The sequence below is a fragment of the Squalius cephalus genome (assembly GCF_949319135.1).
Source record: "Squalius cephalus genome assembly, chromosome: 5".
Taxonomy (NCBI): Eukaryota; Metazoa; Chordata; class Actinopteri; order Cypriniformes; family Leuciscidae; genus Squalius; species Squalius cephalus.
The window spans coordinates 45,929,025-45,953,056 of NC_137126.1; the positions used below are offsets into that span (position 1 = coordinate 45,929,025).

Consider the following 24,032-nt stretch of genomic DNA (forward strand, 5'->3'; position numbering starts at 1 on the left):
GATAACAAACACAAAAATATATTGATGAGTGAGATATGCTTATTTGACAAGCAAAATTCTTTTAAAAACTTTTAGTATATAAGTATATATGCTATAAATTGTGTGTGTGTATATATATATATATATATATATATATATATATATATATATATATATATATATATATATATATGGTTATTCTTAAGTATTTATGAAGCAGTCTTCCAAAACATATTTAATGTATTATAGGCAATTTAATCAAAAACAAACAAACAAAAAATCACAATGTAAAAAGTAATAAATTACAATAACCACAATAATAATGTATGCATGAATTGTATGTAATTTTTGGTTTTTTTTAAATGATCTGAGCATTTGACCTGACCAACCCACCTAACTAAGTAGGCTAGGTGAGTTTGTCAGCGCGTGTCCGTGGTGTGGCGAGCGCGCGCGTCTCGAGCTGCTGATGTTGACGAACGCTGAAGACATTTGTGTTGAACTGACTCATCATTCACTTCTTCACACGGACAGTGTGTTTTACTAGAACTCGCGGGGACTTTCACTCTTCAGAGCGGGTAAGAATCCACTGAATCAATATCTTTTGAACCGGGGGAAGTGATCGAATCGGTCTCGAGATGTATGTGACAGAACTGCGATTGATTTTCATGAAATCTAAGTTAATGTTAAATCGGTGCGTCCTGATGACGATTCGTAAGATGCGCTTTTGGATAACTTAACGTTAGCACTTTACATTAATACAAACATTTACCATGGTAAATTTCCGCCGAAATACTACTACTAGCCTACTACGTAGGTGCTAATACTACAAGTTACTATGTACTGTAAGTTATACTTCCTAAGAGAACATACTTAAGAGGAGATCTCTTATTAACGTAGGCTATCTGCAGTTACTATGGTATTTTAGGATAATCTATGGTTACCATGATACATAATTGTTATATATAGAGTAAATGTTTATAGGAAACCAACACTTTTCACTATTACTGTGTTTTTGAACAACATGATCCATGTAATATTGAAATGCAGTAAAAACAATTTACTACTATGTTTTTTTGGACATGTGGTTATTATGGGTATTTTTTGCATTATCTCGCAGAGTACCACTACCATGACAGATGAATATGGTAAATATTTAGTGCCATGCATGGTGTAAATCATAATATCATCGTATCAACATCTGACACATGATTGTACTATGGTATCACCATACTTCTTTCGTTAGGGAAGACTGAAGATTGTTGCTTTGTCATATGCGCTTGATTTCATGATAGTTTGCATTTTACACTTTAACATCACAAAATGCTGCAATTTCTGTGTCAGTACATAAAAATAATGGCTCCATAATAATAATAATAATAATAAACACCATAAATGTCTTCCATTGGTTTGACAAACCGTGGGACGTTCTTCTAACTTATTATTAAGTTAAAATAGTATATTATTTGATAATGTAAAACTTTTCTCAAAAAAAGTTAGTGATTTTTATTTCAATTATTTGAAGCTTCATTTTTACAGTCATGTTACGATTTATGGTGTTGCACAGTAATGGCGATGAAGTTGTAAAATTAGATATTACTGTAAGTTCATTTGCCATTTTTTTCACATTAACATCAAACATGCTTATCGTTTGTGTCATGTGACTATACTATTGAAACAGTGACCATTTCAAAGGAAGTTGCGATTGTTTTTTCTTCCCTATGATGTATATCCGAGTGAAACGGCTTGTCAGACAAGAAAAAATGTAGGACGGGACTTAATTTTGTCCATGGGAAATGGATTGAATCGTGGGTGGTCGTTGTGGTTTGCTATTTCTGGTGCCATCTCATGTGAGTGACAGGTTTTTAATGTTGGGAAGAGGTTATTGTCCCGCCCTCGCACCACTGAAGTCAAGTCAAGTCACCTTTATTTATATAGTGCTTTTTACAGTATAGATGTATATTGCAGTATAGATGTAGATTCAGCTTTACAGTAAGGAAACACGTCAGAAGAGATGCATAGAGAAGTTATATTGATTCAGGATTATAAGGGCACATGAATCTTAAAAAAAAGAATGATGTGCATGGATAAATCATTTACAATAAACATTGCAATAGTCCGTTAAAAACAAGAATTGTCCATTTTGATTTCATGGTGACTGATCTTCCCCATTCACTTCCATTGTGCCTCACTCTAACCAATATTTTTGCTTAATTTTCTTAAGAAAAGGAGATTGTTTTTCTGTCGATTGAACTCAACTTGTACTGAAACCAGAATATTCCTTTAACAAACTGGATCGGTTTGCAGTGGTGATTTTGTCATGATATATGGTGTCCGGGACACGTCTGGTGGGAATATGATACAGCGACAGAAACTTTTAACTGCTCTGATAAGGAGTTAACTCACACTATCTTGATAGCCTCTACTCTTTCAGCACTTAGAGAGTAATCCCAACAGGAGCAACTTTCTCTAGGGATAATAGGGGATTTGGACTGTTTGTGTCCATTAGACATCTTGAGTTTTGACTTATATGAACCATCTTTTTCTTGAACACAAGAAACAATTGTTGACTCAAGCACAGTTCACACACGATGTCATCAGTTTAACACAGCTTGATTTCACTGTGTTGCATATAAGTTGCTGTTTGTTTCTTTGTAAAACATGTTAGAATATAATATATGAGGTCAGTGTTTCGCAAAGGATTTTGTGAGCCTGTAGTCAGGGTCGCCTTAAGCTAACTAAAGGCCCCTGATCTACAGCATTACGGTATAGGCCCCGCTACCCCATAGACATTTTTTTTTAGCTCCCTGCTAATTATTTATGTAGAAATGTATCTTGTCGATAACATTTACAACACTGTGTGTATGCTGCGTAAAAATATGGGTCAAATATGGGTGAATATTCAAAATCAGTCTGTGCCAGTAGGTGGCGCTTGTGGAGCAGCAGAATTAGCGGTTACATAAACAAAGCAGCGATGTGCTTATAAAACTACATCAGTGTTTCTCAACCTTTTTTTTTTTTTTGCCACGGCACAGTTTTGATAAGTCATGATAGAAAAGATGAAGCGCTATGCACATGATATTTAAAACTTGATGGCAAATAGCAGACTAAAGCCCTATTCGGATGGGACTAGTTTAACATGGAGAGGTGGGGTAAAGTAATAATTACCAGAGCTTCTCTGTGATTTTAGTCCCGTCCGAATGTGCATCTCAGTGATCATTACGGACAATATCAGTAAAGATTACGCCGACTTCTACCTTCAGTAAAAAGGTCCGGAAAAATTACTTCTAAATAATTAACCTCAAAGAAATTTATACTAATCCCTTTGAATAGACCCGCTGTGAATATGTACGTAAATATTTCATCATTTCGTGATTAAAAGTAGTTTTCCGCGGTTTTTCAAGTATGGAGTGGCTTGAAAAAGCATTCAGTTGCGTTCTAGACGCTAGGACGAGTCTGTGGCAAAACTCAAGTGTTTTCCACATACCATTCTGATCAGAAAGAAGATCGAAAGCACTTGTTGCACGAAACATCTTTTAGCACTAGGTAAATGCCTGTTACCAACACAATCCAATCTGAAGTTAATTAATACATCGTTCGACCGGACATAACTGTTTTGTATATATAAATAAAATATAGGTTATGTGTTTGCGCACAGGACGACAGGAGGGTGACGGCGATGCGCAAATCGAGTTACTCTCCCACTTCTGCTAGTTTTACTGAGATATCTTATCCCGTGCGAATTGGCCATTAATATTACAGACGTCCTGTGGTAAATTTACATTACTCCATCTACCCTGGTAAAGTTAATCCCGTCCCGAATAGGGCTTAATATTTTCTGCTCTTTAAATACAAAAAAAAACATTAGCCTTTGTGTACATTGTGTTTCTTGAGTAAAGAAAACGCTTTACTCAAACATCAGTTCTTTATTTACCCTTGGATTGCAAACAAGCAGAGATCTCCAAACTGGGCTCTGCACATTCTAAATGGAGGCGGGGTGGAGTTATGAGGTTTGACTGACAGTTTGAGGAGCCAATGGATGAACGAGGTTTAGTCACAACCTCTTTTAAATGCTTTTTATTGGTTAAATATTTGTAAAACCCACATACAGACGTAAAGGATGACCAATAGCATTCATTTTATGAAACAAAAATTACGAAATATAGAGACACAAGGTTTTAGCCCGACATCGATGATGTATCATTCTCACATCACAAGCAGACTATATACTTATTTAATTAAATCACAGTCTTTTGCAATTTGGTAAGGGCGCAAAGCCATAGCGCACTTTCGATTTTGACAGATACTTTGCCAAAGCAATGGCACAAAACAACGTTAAAGACTTTTTAAGTTATCATGAGAAGTTTTAAAATATTTCCGGTTCATTATGAAACTGCCGGCACAGATTAGACTATGGCGGGCTGCCACGGTCTATGTAATTAATGGGAAACACTGGAGGTGTATTGGTTCGAGGGATGTGAGCATGATTTATTAATTAGGCTACATACTAGACTATTAATCGTTGTTTTCAGGCGTGTTTTCAGAGGGGAATTTACTTAAGACGTGTTCTTGTGTTTATTAAAGCGTTGTTTTAGTATTGTCTATATATTTGTATAGTATTTATTAATATTCTTTATCTTGCTTTTATTTATATTTTATTTTAAGCTTTATTTTAATTACGAAAATGCATTTTAGAACAGTATCAAAACAAGTGTGTGATAATCAAAACAAGTTCACTGATATGACTGTAGGCCCAATGTCACGGATGAACAGAGAGACCTGAAACTATGTGAGCCACACACACACACACACACACACACACACACACACACACACACACACACACACACACACACACACAGAGGCACTAATCAGGTCCAGCTGTGTGTCAGTGTGTTATGTGGAGTTCACGTTGGAGAGTGTGTGACCATATGGCATAAAGCATCCAATTCTTACCTCACCCCCCACCTTTCGTCATGGGACTAGGCAGGAAAGACTCAACGACCAGCCAGAGTCGAACAGCAGATGTGAGTGTGTGTATGAGAGAGAAAGATGGAATGTGTGAGTAGCAGTACACCCCATCTACAGTGCAAGCGCACAAATTTGACAAAAACTAGAAAAGTCAAACTGAATTCAAAAGTGACCCTGATTATTTTCTTAATGCATCTTACTGGTCATATTGTGAATGATTCAGTGGTGCAGATATTTATATTTGTTAATGTTTTGATTTTTAATGATTTTTAATCAAAGTGTCATAACTTGCTCTTTCCTGTGATACAACTCTAGACATCTATGACGTATTCAAGGGCACAATGCAGTTGCATTCAGATCTGCCTCCATGCCTATACATCACTCACTTTTCACAATCCAGTCAAAAAATTACAAGTTCGATAAAGCAATATTATTTTATTTTATACTATTATACTATTTATTAAAAATTAATTAGCTTTTATTTTTATATTTACAGTTTTCATATTCATTTTAGTTTTTGATTTTGTTATTTTTATTAGTTAAAAAAAAAATCTATATAGCTTCAATAAATAAAAATTTTATACATCAACTTAAGCCTATTTATTTCACTTAGTTGCCAAACAACATTTCTGATTTTCAATTAAGTTTAATTGGGCGTTTACACTTTTCAACTAAAAACGAAAACCTTGTATTTGTTTTAGTCGTTTATTTGCATGACAACGGCATTTGAAACAGGCTTCAAAGAGCACGTTTTTGAAAATGTCTCTGTAAACTACAAAACATTTTTTTTTGTGAAAACGGTGACGTGTATTACGTGTTCAGTCTATTGGCGGGTAGTTTCTTTACAAAGTGACATCGCCATCTACTGATCCCCGTCCACACGGATCCACGAAAAAGACTAAAAACACAGTATCATTTTAAAAGTGTTGTCGAGTGGAAATATTTAAAATACGTCCATTTCTTGCTGACTTTAAATGATAATCGTCAAGGTCGTTTATATTACTGTCTAAACCATAAGGGGCTTTCGCTCCGGGTACTTCTAGGAATGAGCCACCAGTTCCCCGAGAACTAATGGTTCCCCTAGAAACGTTTTCCTGGTTGCATAGACCTTATTCAGAGCAGTGCCACGACAGGTATGAAAGTGAGGCTGTGAGGGATATTCCAATGGCATCCGCTGTAAAAAGCTGTATAAAGCTCCTAGATTACTTACAATTTTCCACAGCTTATATTGTCTGGAGTTTTTTGTCAACTGAAATTTCTTTGGAAAGATATTTTTCCAGTGTTTCATGAGCAGAACAATCCAAAAACACATTAAATAACACTACTGCCCATTGAAGAGAAGCATGTCTGTCCCTCACAGCCTCGCTTTCATTCCCATTAAAAATCAAAGATGGCGCTGCTGTGAATAAGGTCTATTCGCACCTACTCCAATAAGCCGCACCTGTTGTTGTGACTTTTATTTTGACGGCGCCGAGAACGCCAGAGCCTGAGCACACAGTGCTCACATTCTCTGTGTTCATTAGTTTACGATCTGTCCAACAGTCCTGTCTAATACGTTATTAGATAGAACTGTTGTACATAGAAAGTAGACAGTATATAAAAAAAGGTATTAGCATATGCCGTGTGGTTGCTGAGCAGAAATACATAATCATGTTTGGCTTGGTCCACTCAAAGTTGCATTGGATTTTCTCCTCAGCGTAAAGGTTAAGAGGTCTATCTATCTCTGGTTTCCATGTTTGTAGAGTTAGTTTCTGGAGTAAATATATAGGCTGTAATCTGTGTGTTTACACAGCTTTTTTAAAAATGGCGGGTGCAGGTGTTTCATTAGTGGATTACAAGGTTACATTGACAATGTATAAAGCATATTATAAAATGCTGCCTGATAAAATTTTGAGTATGTTTGAGAAACGTTATTGTAAGTATGAGTTAAAAGGAACATGTTTGTTTAAAAAACTGAAGGTACGAACAAATATGCAGAACTATCTCTGTAAGAGGAGTGAATTTATGGAATTGTTTGCATAATACCTTAAATTGACACAAACAATAAGTGGATTTAAAAGGCTCCTAAGAAACAAGATGATACTTTCATATAGATAAGTTTTGGGTAATCAATTTCTATGACTTTGTTGTTTCAAGTGTTTGCAAGAAGAGAATTGAGCACTGTTTGACTGTTTGTGAATATTGAGAGGGATAGGCGTTAATAAGCCTTGAGCTTCAGCGTATACCCTTTGGTTTAATCAAAAGTTATGTATATAATGAGTTGAATATTTGTTATTGTATATTTGTTAGTGATAAACCAAATAAACGAAATGAAATTAAATGCATTCAGCCAGTCAGCGAACACTAACGTCACGGATAGTTCCTAGTCCTGGCTTATGGTGCGTTCAAGTCATCTCGTAAAGATCGTATTTACGAGTTGAACGCACATGAACGCCACCACAATGTCGTAAATACGAGTGGGAAGCTCGGGATTTTCTTTAAAGGGGTGGTTGATTATGATTTCACTTTTCTAACTTTAGTTAGTGTGTAATGTTGCTGTTTGAGCATAAACAACATCTGCAAAGTTACAATGCTCAAAGTTCAAAGCAAAGGGAGATATTTGCTTTTAAAGAAATCGCTTTTTAAGGACTACAACAAACGGCTGGTAGAGACTACACGAGCTTCCTCCCTAAAATTTACATAAACCCCGCCCCTGGAACATGATTTATAGATTATCAAGACAGAATATGCTAATCAATGACTAGAAGATATCTACACACCAGCTACATAAATTCATCAACTAACCATTCTGAAATGTCCTGTTGCTTCTACATGTTGTCACTTCTTCTTCAGTCTCTCCATCATTGCCTGAATCCGGTTTGAACATAAAAGGCTAAACGTTTTTGAAATGTCCAGTGCATGTCTGTGTGAGGTAAAATGACACAAGCTGTTGAAGCTCCGCCCTCTGTGCCGGGAGCAGCAGCTCATTTGCATTTAAAGGGACAGACACAAAAACGGTGTGTTTTTGCTCACCCTCAAAAAGTGACAATTTTAACATGCTATATAAAAATATGTGTGGGGTATTTTGAGCTAAAACTTCACACACACACTCTGGGGACATCAAAGACTTATTTTACACCTTGTGAAAAGGGCATTATACCACCCCTTTAAGGTCAGTGAGAAACATGGCGGAAAACCACAATAGTTAAAGGTATTTAGCAGTGATATTGCTAGACTTTTCTATTTACATCGAAGTAAGCTAATTGCCTGCACAGAATATGATGGCATTATAATATAACAATGTAATATGTAACGATAAAGTTTGCAGTGGCTTCATAAATTAATTAAAAACATAAAAACCAAAGCACACCTGATTCACATTTCTTTGTTCTACATTTTCTAGAACTAGAGTTTAAGAAACTTGCTCTATTTTTGTGTAATTAATTAAGAGAAATTACACCGTCATACTCTGACGAAAGTGAGTTGAATGCACCATTAGACCCTACTCTGAAATAGGAGCTAAAATCATTCCTTGTTTCGGTTTATGGTGCGAACACACCAAAATCCTAGCCTGGCAAGCCAGACCTACATCAAGATGTTGGGTCTGGCAACTCACCATAGACACGGCTCAATCCGAGGGGCGGGATAAACGGCTGTCTTTCAAATTCGCTCTGCACGCAATAGGACAGCGCTTCAACCAACCAGAGCGTTTTCCCAACAGCAGAGCTAGTTGATAGATTCAACTTTTGCCATATCTGGCCGGCAAAACTACGAACACATCTTCCTTTTTTAAAGAATGACTTAAGTGCCATTCTATGCTCTTTTCTCAAAGAAAAACCTAACTCCAAGTCCTCCAGAGTCGCGGCCAAAGCCGATTTGAAAGACTGTTCTCCAGCAGCAGCCGCCATTCTTTGTTTTCAAGTGGCAGGGAACCGTCGCAACTCTGTCGTCACTCGTCAATGTTAAGCCCGCCCCGCCTACTCTATACACGACGTGATTGGCCTGACCCAATTTAGGTTTTTGCAGCTCGAAAGTCAATGGAGAGTTGCTAGACTGCCCTGGCTGCAAAATACATTTTGCTGCCGCTAGGGTGCGTCTAGATTTCTAGGCTACCAAAATCCGGGAACTTTAGCCAATAGTGCTAGGAACTGTGAAAAGGTTCCTCCGGTGCGAAAGCCCCTATAGATAGTAAGTAAAACAACAGTAGAATGCTTGCGTTAGTTAGCAAAGTGTGCAAAGTCGACCAAACTACTAAAAACTAACGTTACTCATATTTATTTTAGTTTTGGGGTTTTTAATATTTCTATACTGTATATCTCTAATTTATTTTATTTCAGTTTTATTTTTAAACCTTAAAAGTTAGTTGCCAAGGCATTTCTAATTTTTGTTTAGTCTAAGTTTTTCATATAATATTTATATTTGATTTTATTTCACTTTTATATTTCACAGAAAAATGATTTTAGGTTTAGTTAACTATAACAACACCCCAAAGCTGTCTGAAGTGCAAGTGTGCAAAGGCGTCATATCTTAAATGCTTCAGTTTGAATCAACAAAGCGATCTGTCAAAGAGACTGCCAAATTAAAAAAAGCTCACTGTCTAAACTGCTAGTGTGCCAAGTCAACAAAACTAGCATTCTTGCAGTGTAGACACCGTGTTTGGGTGTCATTAGCTATTTAGAATTTTTTCGATTTTTACTTCCTTTGGGTTCAGCATGATAATATGACTAGCGGAATGTAACGCATACGTGCTGTGTGTGTATGTAAGTGTGGTTGTGTATATGTGTGTGTGTGTGTGTGTGTGTGAGAGAGACTCAAAGGGAGTCTCTGTTTAAATTTCATTAGTCTCAACCTCGCCCTGACACTACTGCTCACATTAACTCACACACATTCATGTTTATGTCATATTGATTGCATCATTTGAGTGTCAGGCCCAGAAGTTCAATATTTATTGGAGGATTATGTGCTAGTGTTCATACATTCGTATATTCGTGTAGTATGGGGAAAGTTTAACATGTGGATTTTGGCGTATTTGATTGTGAAAGATTTGGGCGTATTTGATTGTGTGTTTTCTCTTCACAGTTGATCTGCTTTCTGATTGACAGCAGGCTGGTTATGGAGCGTCCTTATACTGGAAAGGTGAGGGGTATTGATTCTTCAGGTGGATTATGAATCACAAGGTGTAAAGTTACTGTTTCAATGTTAGCAATTTGAAAAATATTGGCATGGATTAGCTCAGTGATTCTTAACCAGGCAGCAAGGGGGCCTCAATGTGAATTGATGTAAAATTAGACAAAAGCTTTAAAATAAGTAAAAACAGAACAAAAAAAAATCAAGATATTTCTTATTTTTCATCCTCTTGTCAACTTTCTTTTTCTTTGAAGAACCTGGACTCCCATAGTCTTATAAAACCGTGTGGCAAGCTCAAACATAAAATAATTTATGGGGCAGTAATTAGGGGAATCGAGTTGATTCTAAATTCATAGGTTTTCGAATGTTTTTTGCAAATTCATGATGATTCAATTCACAGTGAGATTTGATTCAGTTTGATTCGGTATTTTTTAAGTTCCTTCATAGTAGGGGGTGGGCGATTATTTTTTTCCCCTTATTTATTAAAGGTGTTAAAGAGGTGCAGGTGTCTTTGAGTGTAAGTTGTGAAGGTGTGCAGGTTGTTCCTCTATGCCAAAACCCCTTTAAGTCAAGTCATTTCCCTTGGCGGCCATCTTTGAAACGCCCCTCAGGCAGCTATTTCAGTCATGCAAGTGCAGCTCCTATCTCTTTGAATGGGGAAACATCAAATTCTCCAAAGCCATTCACCAAGCTTATGATTAAATTTTATATTTTAAATCATCAATGAAGTCTGACAACAACTGTCTCGTTAATTTTGTTTCTAAATGCTCAAATCATGACAAAAACATGTGTTTTTCATGCTGGACTTGCCAATGTGAATGTGCAGTCATAAGTGTGCGTCAGTTTCTATAGCAAGCGGAGCTTCTAACAGCAGTTGTTACCAGTTGACCGTTCGCAAAGACCCGCCCCCTTTAGTTACTGTTGCTATGTCTGACAAGCCATGCCGCTCTCACGCCACACCATGTTCTCACGCAGTGACAAATTATAAAACAAAGTCTCAACTGTCAAATTTGGTCAGTTTTTTAAGAAATTTAAACTAGAAATACCATTTTGTGGCTCTTTAAAGTGTCATGACAGATCGCTGTAGAGCCTCAGTTAAAGCTGCTGGTAAACCGATCATCTCTTCCTTCTAGTTAATTTATAGCATCAAAGAAACATGAATGAAAATCAGAAGGAATGTTGTTTCAACCGTGGAAAGACGTCAGTACACACCGTTTTTCAAGTTCAAATCCACCGACGTTAATCTATTAACTCTCCTGACTGCTTTGTCGAATGGCGGATCATGATTGGTCAGATATCCTGTCAATCAACCTCCTGTGAAAGGTGGATTGGCAATTGTCTCTTTTATTTAGAAGGCGGGGCCTATTCCGCCATATTGCGCGTTGCACTTTCTCCTCTTCATAGTAATATGAGTGCACCGTCTAAAGTCACGATTCAAAAATCCACGTTTCAAGATAATGCATAATACATAATGCATCGGCAGGATTTGTAATCGATGCATCGAGAAAACAATGAATCATTACTCACCTAGTAGTAATTTTAAGTATATTCTTAATATACTAAAAATATTCTTAAAAATCCTTAGCCTGTAAATTATAAACTGCTGGAGAATGTCAAGTTTATTGAATTTATTTACTCAACCTCATGTCGTTCCATGGTGTTCGGTTTGCTCTCTCTAATCTCGTAGTCTATGAGAAACGATTGAGATATAGTAATGAGATCTCATTTGTGATATTCTTTCCTTCGGGATCAGCCGTTGTTCTGCAGGCCCCAGTAGCTCTTTTTGATAAAGCTACAGATTTAAAGCATTTGAGAATCTCCAATCTGGAGTTTAGCGAGTCTATAAAGGCTTCAGGTTCAACTGAGTGATTTATCATACAGGAAATAATGTTATCACGGCACATTCCTCAGGTAATATACGATCACACACACCTCCCATTGACCCAGGTGTGTGTGTGTGTATAAGCGAGTGACAGAGAGATCACTGGTGTCTGCAGGGCTGATATTATCCCTTGCTGAAAAGAGATATAGATCAAGAGGAAATTGAGCCATTTAAATCCCAGGAGCGCTTTATGATTAATGGCTGTCAGGTATTTTACTGTCTCTCTGAAAAGATTTGGCAACCAGCCGAATAAAACACCACACACACTCATAAAAGTCAGTCATTTTTCCATTGTCCAAAAGGCAAATACTCTTTGCAATCCACCCACTACGGGTGGGCGGTATGACCCAAATCTTATATCATGGTGTGAGTAATTTTTTATGACGGTAGCAGTCTGTATCAGTTGTTTTTTTTTGTGTGGAAAAAGTGGTTTATATAATATAACCATGTGGTAATATCTATTCCTGGATACTTTAGAAATTAAACCTTATTTTGTTATTTTCTCTTGGTTTAAAAGTAAATGAAAAGATGATTATTCATATGTGACCCTGGACCACAAAACCAGTCACATGGGTCATTTTTTGGAAATTGAGATTTATACATTATATGAAAGCTGAATAAATAAGCTTTCCATTGATGTATGGTTTGTTAGGATAGGATAATATTTGGCCGATATACAACTATTTGTAAATCTGAAATCTGAGGGTGCAAAAAAATCTAAACATTGAGAAAATCACCTTTAAAGTTGTTCATTTATGTTGGAGATTGTGCTGCATTCACTCACAAAAATAAATATTTTATATATTTACAGTAGGAAATGTACAAAATATCTTCATGGAACATGATCTTTACTTAATATCCTAATGATTTTTGGCATAAAAGAAAAATTGATAATTTTGACCCACACAATGTATTGTTGGCTATTGCCACAAATATACCCGTGCGACTTGAGACTGGTTTTGTGATCCAGGTTCACATATCACAATATATAACAAAACAAAATAGTAAAATATACTGTAAAATAGATAGTTCTAACTCTAGATTTTGATTGAATGAATCATGTTTGAGGTTATGCGATCCTTACATGTTCGCACATCAGTTGAACTCTATAATAGTGCGTCAAATTGTTTCCAAAATGTGCCTTTCATTTGATACGCTCAGGTGTACATGATGTAAAGCTGTTTTGTCCACTCATAGCTGTCCAAATTTATCTTCTGTGGTATAAACAGTACATCTAAATGACACATTTCTACCTCTGTGCGTAATATACCGTAAAACCACCCATCCCCACGACCCACAAACCTATTTTCTCGCTTTGAGGAGAGAGATAAAAGAAAGAAAGACAATCTAGAAATGACTAGCTTTCTCGATGCCTGTGTGTACAGAAGCACTTTATGATTGTGAGATTAGCACTCTTTAACTGAAAATAAATATATTTAAATATGTATTTATATTTATATAAAAAAGTATTTAAAAAACTTTTTTATTCAACAAGGGCATATTAAATTGATCAAAAGTCACAGTAAAGACATTCTTACAAAATATTCTGCAGTCTTTTTTTTCTATTCATCAAAGAGTTTCCACAAAAATATGAAGTCCCACAACTGTTTTGAACATTGATAATAATAAGAAATGTTTCTTGAACAGCAATGATTTCTGAAGGATCATGTGACACTGAATCGCAGGAATAAATTACATTTGAACATATATTAGAATATACAGAATAAACAGTAATAATATTTTACAATATTACAGTTTTTACTGTATTTTTAATACAAATAAATGCATCCTAACATCATAGCAGTGAGTTTAGTACAGGCAAGCACCATTCACATTTGCTGCAGAAGCTGTAATCTAGTTATCACATGGGACATTACACAGATGCCCTGCTGTGCTCTTATATGTTCGTGATTGGCTATTAAGATTGATTTAGCAGGCTTGCGGTTTGCCACACCCCCACTCCACTGCTCATGTCTGTTAAAGAGCTTATGCTAGTTGAGTTTCATTACTTCCTGTCTCAGGGGCAGGACTGGTGATCAAGGCTGTATGTGTGTATGTGTATGTCTGACACTACTCACATATGCACTTATACAGTTATAGACTGCTGACGGATAGCCCTCACATAACCCATTTATCTTGATTTTTATCAATACCCGTTTATCCGAGATGCAGTATACATCATTTTCACGTGCACATAAACTCTCCCTGACTGATGGCGCTGCCTCCATCTGACATAGTTTCAGCACCTATCAACATCATCCAATTTTTTCTCTTTAAAAAGTGGCGTCATTGGAAGAGGCTGTGGCTCCTTAGCACTGTGATTGGCTGATCCTCCTTAAAATGCAATAATGTCCACCTATCATACTCATAACTGGTCAGAAATTGGCCTGAATGGGTCAAAACTGGCAGAAATGGACAGGTTAAGCTGTGTTGCCAATTGGGCTACTTTTACACAGTTTTTGCCGTCATTGTAAGGGTTTTGAATAGCAAAAAGGCTGGTTTTCTTGAGGCTAAGAGTTAAAAACTGTGAATCTACCATATTTCAGGTCTAATAAGAGTTAACCTCAATCGACAGCTTTTGTGGCATTAACACAAAAAATTATTTTGACTTTTTGACAGAATTATTTTTTGATTTCAATTACTAAAATGATTAATTTTAGCGCATTTTTTCGTAAGGCCAGCTTATTATAGCACTGCTTATTTAAAAAGGGTTGCTAAACATCTACTGCATTTCACACGGAGCACTTGCTGTTTTTTTCCGGAAGCCTTTTTTTTCCGGAAGTTGCAAAAATGTAAAATTTGGGGTAAAACGCAGCGCTCATCACTTGCCAAGTTTACTTGGACACTTTTTGTTTTTGATCTCAGTCCGATAGATGATTCCAAACTGTTTTTACACGAACGCTAAATAAAGTGATCGGGTTTATGTGTGCGTTTATATGTCACGAGCATATCAGAATCTTTTGACATGCGCACACTGCACGAATATACAGAGTTTCCCTCTGTTGTCGAATACTAATCATCCTCCTTTTCTTTGTTTTAAAAATCAGACTTAATATTTATCAATTTTGGGTCCTAATTAGGAGACAACAAGCAAATGAATCTTTGTGCCGTAATACTTTCATTCCCGCACTCAAAACAAGGCGTCTGCAGATGAGAGTCCGAACCAAGCACTTGTGGGACAACTTTGTCTTGCACCACTTCACAGACGATGAGTGGAAAGAGTTGTTAGATATATATTTTTTTTTTTTTTTTGATTGACAAGACAGTCATTTATTATTATGTTCAACAACAACAGCATCAACTCGTTCCATGCGTCAAACGCCATTTTGCGCAAAACTTTCCAGTTTCGGTTTTCAATCAGATCAAGTGTTTACATGTCTTATCGATTGAAGTGATTGAACTTATTTGATTGAACTTATTTGAAGTGTTAACATGGAACATTTTCATCCGGATTGGACTTTTAAACTGATTGTGATTGACCCTTTGCAGGGAGTTTGATTGACAGGCGATCTGACCAATCATAATCCGCCATCCGCCGAATCCACCGTTTTGTCGACAAAGCAGTCAGGAGAGTTAGTAGATTAACGTTGGAGGATTTTAACTTGAAAAACTGTGTGTATTGACGTCTTTCCACGGTTAAAACAACATTCCTTCTTATGTTCATTCATGTTTATTAATGGTCAATTGGAATACAATGCTCTGTGTAAACCTCCCTACTGTCACTTTTGCCCAGCCGTCCAATCACAGTGGAGGAGGGGCGGGACAAATATCACACCGACCAACTGCCACGTCCTGCTTGTACAACAGCAACAGACAACAACAACAAGCACAACATCAGAACAAAATCACTTAAAACAAGGGACAGAGATAGTACTTTTACAATGTGTCGACATTTTTATATTCAGAAATAAACTAAAAATCAAATAAACTCTGCAAAATCAGATCCTAGTTTCACTTCCACAGATATTTCATATCATAGCATTCAAAGCTTCTTAACTGAAAAACAACAACTTTGTCCTGCACCACTTCACAGACGATGAGTGGAAATAGTTGTTAGATTTTTTTCTTTCTTGTTGGATTGACAAGACATTTATTATTAGGTTCAACAACAACATCAACTCGTTCCATGCCTCATAACGCATGTGCTTTTTTTGTAGTCAAAACAACAACAACAGCCAGGTGTTTTCAGAAGAGCTGGCTAAAAACTCTTTGCTGGACACACAGCCATAGTTTTAACAGCTCTGTCTTTACACACAAAGTATTAATGCTAAAATGCATGTTTTTTACGTCTCATGGCTGTACTATTGCAACAGTAAGCATTTGGCCTCAATCAAGTTTCTCTCTGATTTCTGCTTTTTTTAAGAACATCTATTTTTGTGGTAAATAATCAACATTGAACTGTGAATATTCTTTAATACTGTTAGAAAAATAAGTGCTCATTTAATAAGTTTTTGAACAAAGTCTCATTTGCAATCATTAAAGGTCCCATTACATGGATTATTTTATTCTTTTAGAATGTTTCCTGGGGTGCCCTTATAATGTTAGTATGTTCTTTTTAGATCAAAAGTTGTCATAATTTAGAAATAAAAGGCATATTTCCTAGCCTGATTTTAGCCTCTGATTTGAACACTGTTTGAAGGGGCGTGTCTGCTGAGAGACGTCAGAGTAAACGCCCTCTGCTGTGATTGGCTGACATGCTTGCATATGAAATATCTAGCATTACATGTGGAACTCTCTCGAAAACTTTTACTATTACAGCTATTATACGGTTTTACTAATACAGCTATCGGGATTAACGAATCGTGAGAAGTTTTTAATTTTTTTTTATTTAGATCTGTTCCCATCACATAAAAGGTTGCAGTGATGAGCATTGAGCAGATAACAGCCTGTTGATCGTGTGAATGAAGATCTTATTATTGCAACGCAGTTTCTGCACTCTCACTAATGATTTCACCAATGCAAACATTAGGTAAGTACAGTAAGAGCTTTGTTGTGCAGTGTAACAGTGTCATTGATTTCATAACGAGTTTTGGCAAGTGTCCAGATAAACTCGCGCTGTGTGATTGACAGCTTGGGCGATTGGAAAGGGATTGTTCTTTGATCGCTTTCTGTATATATATTAATCACAGTTTAAGTAAGATTATTTTCATCCTACTAAGAGAAACGTCGTGAAGTTGATCGTTTAGTCACTGGCTTGATTTACTGATGCATTAACAGTATTGAACGACTTTGAGAGAAAGATTATCTGTCTGAACTTGAACAATTACACATCAGAAATTCACATAACCCACTGGTTCTTCAGAGGCTCGGATGAAGGAACTAAAAAAATACTTTTGTGTTAATTTGTACATCCAAACACTGAGCAACTGCCATGCTTCGCTCGTTTGCAAGCCATGATGTCTCTCGAGGAAAAACCAATATCGCGCTCGCGCAGCTCATTTTCTCATGGGCGGGCCAAATTCTTTTTGCGGGCAAAGAAGAGAAAGGGGAGGTAACCTTTTCCCTTATGACGACATAAGGGGAAGATTTCTAGATTCGCCCGTCTGAGCTTTCATTTTCTCAAAAATACCCAGGGCTTGGTTTACACCCATCAAAATGTCTAGCCACTGGGGGACCATAGGCAGGCTAGGGAAACTCATATTAAAGTCCCCATGAAATCAAAATTGACCCTATTTACTTTGTTAGCGCATATTACTAGTCTTGTGGTGAACAATTAATCCGTGCAAGAAAATATTAAAAAACATTTTTTTTTACCATGGTAATCTTTAATCAAAATCTGAAAATGCCCCTCCCCTCTGCATTGGAGGACCTTCTCTGATGACGTAGGTTTGAGGAATTGGTTTGGGCAACGCTTAACCACTCCCCTCAAACCGTTAGTCTGCTATGAGCAAGAGATGGAGAGGAGGAGCGCTAGAGTAAAACCCTGCCCTCTGTTCAATATTCCTTTTCACTGGGAAATACGTCATAACACTGGAGAAAAGTCGTTTGCAACTTCCGGTTCACGGGGACTTTAAGGTTAAAAAACCTCATAAAGTGAAATTTTCATGCAATGGGACCTTTAAGTTGTATGAGATTTATTTATGACTTAAAATAGCAAAACTATATATGTTAGAGAGTGACAAACCGAGATGCTTTTCTGATTGGCTGCTTTAGCATTCTTTCGCTGGTTGATGTTTAATGGGCTCTTCAGATATCACCATAGATAAACTCATATATCAGTGTACTAATTTGTAACGTGTAATAGGCTGATATATTAGTGGTGTTGTGAAGCTTTGCTGATGGCGTCTATTGTTCTGGAGTATCTACTTGAACAATAGCAGCTTTCAACAGAGCCAATGTTGTTCTGTGTGTGTTAAAGCTCAGCGTGAAAGAAGAGATGTGAGTATAATCCTTCAGTGACTCGCGCTGAAATAGAGACGTCTGCAAGACACACACACGCACACACACTTAGGGACTTCTGAGGGAATCCTTGGAGTTTCCAAGGTGACCGGTGTTCTGGCGCTACGGATTAGAGAGCGTCATCATACGGATTCTGAGTCTGATTGAGGCGCTATCAGATTCACCTCGCTCTCGGGAAGGTTTATCTGGAGATGTGGTCTTGTGGTAAACCGTCGGGAGCTGTTGAGCTATCTTACGGTTTGGACAGGTTCGCTGTGATTTTACTTTCCATGCCAGACGTTCTTCTCAATGAGGGTCTTTGTGCCGTGCTGCTAATTTTAGCTCCGGAATATTTTACCCAACTGCCAAACGGGACGGCCGTAAAAGCCAATGCACTGTGAAGTCTTTCCCCTGTGGTTCAGCACGACTGAGGTGTGTGTGTGTGTGTGTGTGTGTGTGTGTTGCCCTGACTGCATTGGCAGGTTTGTGTGTGTTTTTCCCCTTTCCTCTAGAGTGTTAACAAACACACCTAGTTCTCTGCCGTGTATTTTTTGCGATTAAACTTGGCGGATGATAAAATAGGACAAAAAAAGTCTCATAGACGTTGAGTCCATGTTGCAGTTTAATATGTTGCTGGTTTGATGAACTATTCAAAGCAGAAAACTTGATTCCTACAGGTGTGCTGGCTTAGTCATTCAGGTTCATCAGCAGAGAATTATGGGTAATTTCGAAATGGAGGATGTGCACCTGTCATCAGCATCAGCAAATGAATTGGGAGATTTGTATTGTCTTTTGTTACACGTTCTGTGAATACCAAGAAACACAAATATGGACACCACAAGTGACCTTTTCATGCTTCATTTGCATCGTTCATTCGTGTCATATTAAAGATAGATGTAATTTACAGTGGCCCTAGAAAGCATGTGGATCTTAACTCTTTCCCCGCCAGTGTTTTTCAAAAAAATCTGCCAGCCACCGCTTGCATTTTTGATCATTTTCTCAAAAGTTTCATGGCCCCCAGAATATTTTGTTGTCTGAATAACATGCAATATAGCAATATATATATTTGTATCAACACTTGAATGTGAGGTAAGTTTCATAAAAAAAGAAATATTTTGAGCAAAAAGCTGATAAAAACGCAGTTTAAAACTGAATGCTGTTGCATTTAGACACAAAATATCAAGAATATTTAAAAAATATAACATTAATGCATTAACTAACAATGAGCAATATATTCTTACAGCATTTATTAACCTTTGCTTATGTTAGTTAACATAAAACTTTCAATCTTAAAAATGCATTAGTACTGTACATGTTGAGATTAACATCAACTAAGTTAATAGTTGTGTAAGTATTGTTCATTGATAGTTTATGTTAACTAATGTAGTTAATGAATGTTAGCAAATGAAACCTTATTGTAAAGTGTTACTGATATTTTTAATTGTGTCCAAATAATACTTTAAGGGCCCACATATAAACTGATTCAGTTTTCACTGATTAACAGCAGTAAATTCAGTGTGTGTGTGTGTGTGTGTGTGTGTGTGTGTGTGTGTGTGTGTGTGTGTGTGTGTGTGTGTGTGTGATGCAGAGAGAGCCGTGAATGTACAAAAATATTTGTTTTTGCCATACACGTTATAGCCCAGACTGAATTAGAGCTAATTTCTCTAACTCATTTAAACACCCCCCCCATCTCTCTCTCTCTCTCTCTCTCTCTCTCTCTCTCTCTCTCTCTCTCTCTCTCTCTCTCTCTCTCTCTCTCTCTCTCTCTCTCTCTCAGTATGAAAGGGTTTTCTTTCACAGATTCAATTACATTGACTGACTTGTGACTGGTGCTGATGTGGCTGTGTCTGAAGTCTTGTGTTTCACATTAGTTGTTTTCTTTATCTGATTGGTGGAAAACATGCAGTGACATGACATCAGAAATCAACAGCATCAGGCAGCTAATAATCAGCCAATAACCCTTTAACAGTTTTCTCAACCGATTGGTGTGCCATACACTGCCCGGCCCAAAAATGTTGCTGTTTTGGATTTTAATAGGCAAATGCTTAACGAGTCTATGACTGGATCATTATCGCTGTGATTATGATGCTTGTAGCATGATATATGTTTGGCAACAGTTCTTCTAACCCTAATTGAGTGTAAACAGACATGTAGGAAGACACATCATGGCCATATTCCAGGATGACAATGTCAAGATTCATCAGGCTCACACTGTGAAAGAATGGTTATGAGGGAGCATGAAGAATCATTTTCACACATGAATCAGCTCCTCTGAGTCCAGAGCTTAAATTCATTGAAAGTCTTTGGGATGTGCTGGAGGAGACTTTACAGAGTGCTGGACTCTTGCATTGTCAATACAAGATCTTGAGCAAAAACTGATGCAACTCTTGATGGAAAAAACATCAAAATTTTTGGTCAAGATCTTGTATTGACAATGCAAGAGTCAAGCCCTCTGTATAAAATGTTTACAAATATATATATTTTTTATAGATTTTACTTAAATAGAAACTGATAATGCTAGATTTCACTAGATGAGGGTGTTCTGGGTGATTACTGATTTTATTCAAATTAAAAATAGTCTAAAAGCAAGTGTCATTTATTATTTAAAAAGGTATTATGATATTTTGTTTCAAGCAAGCGTCATTTATAAACAAAAAATGTGATATTTTGTGTGTAAAACCCAGCGCAAACCCTCTTTAGGTGTTAAATAAAACTACTGTCAGGATTTACTAAAGACGCACATTGAAAATCTGCGCTGAAAAGGCGTGGACAGGGTTATTTTTGCGGCTGATCTTATTGCATATGCAGTTCTAGGAGCTTCACTTTCAGACGCAAAATTTATTGGAGGAGAGTATTTAAATGAATCATTCAAGGTGATTTACAAAGGATGAGCTAGTCATTTTCCTGATATTTGGGCCATTATTTACTGCCTAAAAAGCATGTCTTAAAGGGGTCATTAACTGGCTTTTTATATTGTTGTCTGAGGTCAACTTATGACGTTCGCTTGGTTTTTACATTAAAAAACATCAAAATGAATAAGTAATAGGCTATTTTCTACCCTGGATTTGAGCCTAGCTCCTGAAACACTCGGTTTTTATGGGCGTGCCGCATTGAAGACTTGGAAGTAAACTCCCACTGCTATGATTGGATAACAGTTTTGCATATTATAATGAGTTTCATGTAAAGCGCGAATCGGTGGGCGGGGCTAAACAGGCAGTGTTGAAGTAGGCGTTGCTCTTCTTCTGCGGAGGCGGGGTTTGATACCCTTTGACGTCATAGATCCCCACTTTGAAAAACCTGTCGTTCGCTGTGCCTGGTGTCAATAAAAGCTTTTATTGGACTAACAAGGAAGTTTTCAGTTCTGAAACTTACAGGATATTCTTATAGTATGATGACCTCTTATATGTCAAAAGCTCAAGGAAAATTTTATTTCTCAATTCATCACCCCTTCAAACAAGATGCTAATTGGTAGATTGGTAATGATACGGATGCGTCTGTGTTCTTTAATTTGTGTGTCGTCAGTAGATCACGCGCAGAACTTTCCACTCTCATCTCCGCTTTTTTGGAAATTGCGCTCTCACACTAATTTGCCCTGTTTAGTAAATCTGGCCCTAACTGTGACTTAAGCTTCCATATTCTTTATGGGATCCCATAAGTCATATTTGTTCAAATAGCTGTGCTTGATTTGTTTTGTTCCTACAGATTTCCAGTGCTCAGGGTTCGATGGTTAGTGGGAGCTAATGTATGCGGGACAGCGATACCTTCGCAGGTAAACACAGTCACACACACTCAACACAGCTTTAGCTTACATACTGCATGCGTTCACTGCTGTAAACTTTATACCACCGTAACGTGATCAACACGGAAGCTTTAGGTACACCATAACCTATATGTGCGCAAACACACTCCGTATTAGCAGAGAGTGTGGGCCGGAGTCTCATATCTGTGGAGAGGAAGAGAGGTCAGAGGTCATGCTCGGGGGGCCCTGAGGTGGTTTTATGTTTCTGGTGAGTGTACAGACAACAGACAGACAACACTACACACATGATACTGCTCTGAATGCCAGTCTGTGGAGGGCGGATAAAGACGGTAGTGTGAACGGGAGAGAGAGGGTCGACTGTGGCGTGATATGAGATCTGCATCTCGTAGTCGGTGACACGGACGCTCTATATTTGGGAGCTGAAGCACGACTGCTGACCCCTAGATCCACTCCACCACCTGCTCACACACACACCAGGGTTGTGTGTCATTGGGAACAGAGCCCAACAGTCAGGTTCTGGAAGTAAAATCTCATTCATTTCCTTCATTGCGGAAGTGATTAGTAATGAAAATGCATAAATGGTTCAAGACAGATCTGTTGTGAGCATCTGAGACTGTTAAGGGATGAAAATGCTTTTGTAGAAACCAAAAGTCAGTTTGATTTCAACTACGCTACACTCAGTCCGTTTGAAGAACCACGTTACCAATAGTCCAAAAGAACTCCACCCACTCTCAAGAATCATTTCAAATAACATAATCAGGTTGGTCTCATTGCATACTGTATATATATTTGGATATGTTTTAATACATGAAGAGTTCAGATGCAAAAGCCTCTAAGTGCCATCTGAAATTTTCTTCTAGAATGATCATTTTTTATAAAGCTTGTATATTTAAGTTCAGTAATTTCACTTAAATGACAATTAATGAAATTATTGAACTTAAATATACGAGCTTGATAAAAATTATCATTCTAGAAGAAAATTTCAGATGGCACTTAGAGGCTTTTGCATCTGAACTCTTCACATATGCTGTATGCTGCTTTTTTATGGCTTTTAACAGAGAAAGATGCTTTTTTTTTGTATCAGTATGGAAGGTAGGGCTGGGTATCGATTCAGATGTTCCAATTCGATTCGATTCAGATGTTCCAATTCGATTCGATTTCGATTCACAAGCTCTCGATTCGATTTCGATTCTCGATTCGATTTTCGATTCTCGATTTCGATTCTAAATTAGATTTTCGATTCGACTTAATGAATATAGATTTAATACAAATCCTATATTTATAAAAAAGAACAGTGAACATAAAGTTTACAAGTGGTTAATTACTAAAAAGAAATTAAGAGCCACAAACCTGTATATTAAACTTTTTATTTTAGGTACACTTGGGTACATTAAAACAGAACCCAACTCTATATTTCAAATGCATACAATGAATAGACAGGATTTTGATTAAAGATGAAAAATGTATGCTGAAAATTTAACAGTCGCATGCCTTAATCAAACAGGTTCAGGTTATTTTATGTTTAAGATCAAACAAACAGAATCTCACAGCATTAGCTGTAACATGGAGGCTACAAGCCTATGAACAATGTTGGAAAACTAATACTGGCTTTTGGGTGATGAATAAATAAATATGGAGAAAAAATCGATTCGTGGCCTTTGAGAATCGATTTTGAATCGACCACTTTTTAAAAAAACGATTAATCAAAAAATCAAACAACCAGACAAACCTCAATGCCCAGGTCTGATGCATATTGCTCTAGAATATGGCAAGAATTTTCCAAATTTTATTCGGCTGGATTTGGGCCACAGATTTGAAAAGTGCACACATTTTTATCAGTTTGCTGTGAAACAAACTTGCCACGTTTACAAATTCCCAGTCTGCTGCAGTGAACGTCTATGAGTGGCATGAAATCTCTGCAGGATAATTACAATTTCATTTAAAGCATTTAGTATCAAG

General features: G+C 37.1%; 1 protein-coding gene across 5 annotated transcripts in view; it reads left to right on the plus strand.

The window, feature by feature from the left end:
- Positions 1-395: 395 nt before the first annotated feature.
- bmpr1ba (bone morphogenetic protein receptor, type IBa) overlaps positions 396-24,032 on the plus strand; it is a 66,222-nt gene continuing 42,585 nt past the window's right edge. For 2 of the 5 annotated variants that reach the window (XM_079872493.1, XM_079872497.1), the window contains exons 1-2: positions 396-554; positions 22,016-22,082. Coding sequence is in view for 1 of the 5 variants with exons in the window: in XM_079872497.1 (XP_079728623.1) it covers positions 22,058-22,082 (25 nt within the window). In the remaining 4 variants the exon portion in view is untranslated. Of the gene's footprint in view, positions 555-10,005; positions 10,063-22,015; positions 22,083-24,032 lie in introns of all 5 variants that reach the window. The other 3 variants (XM_079872494.1, XM_079872495.1, XM_079872496.1) reach the window with 3 other exon arrangements.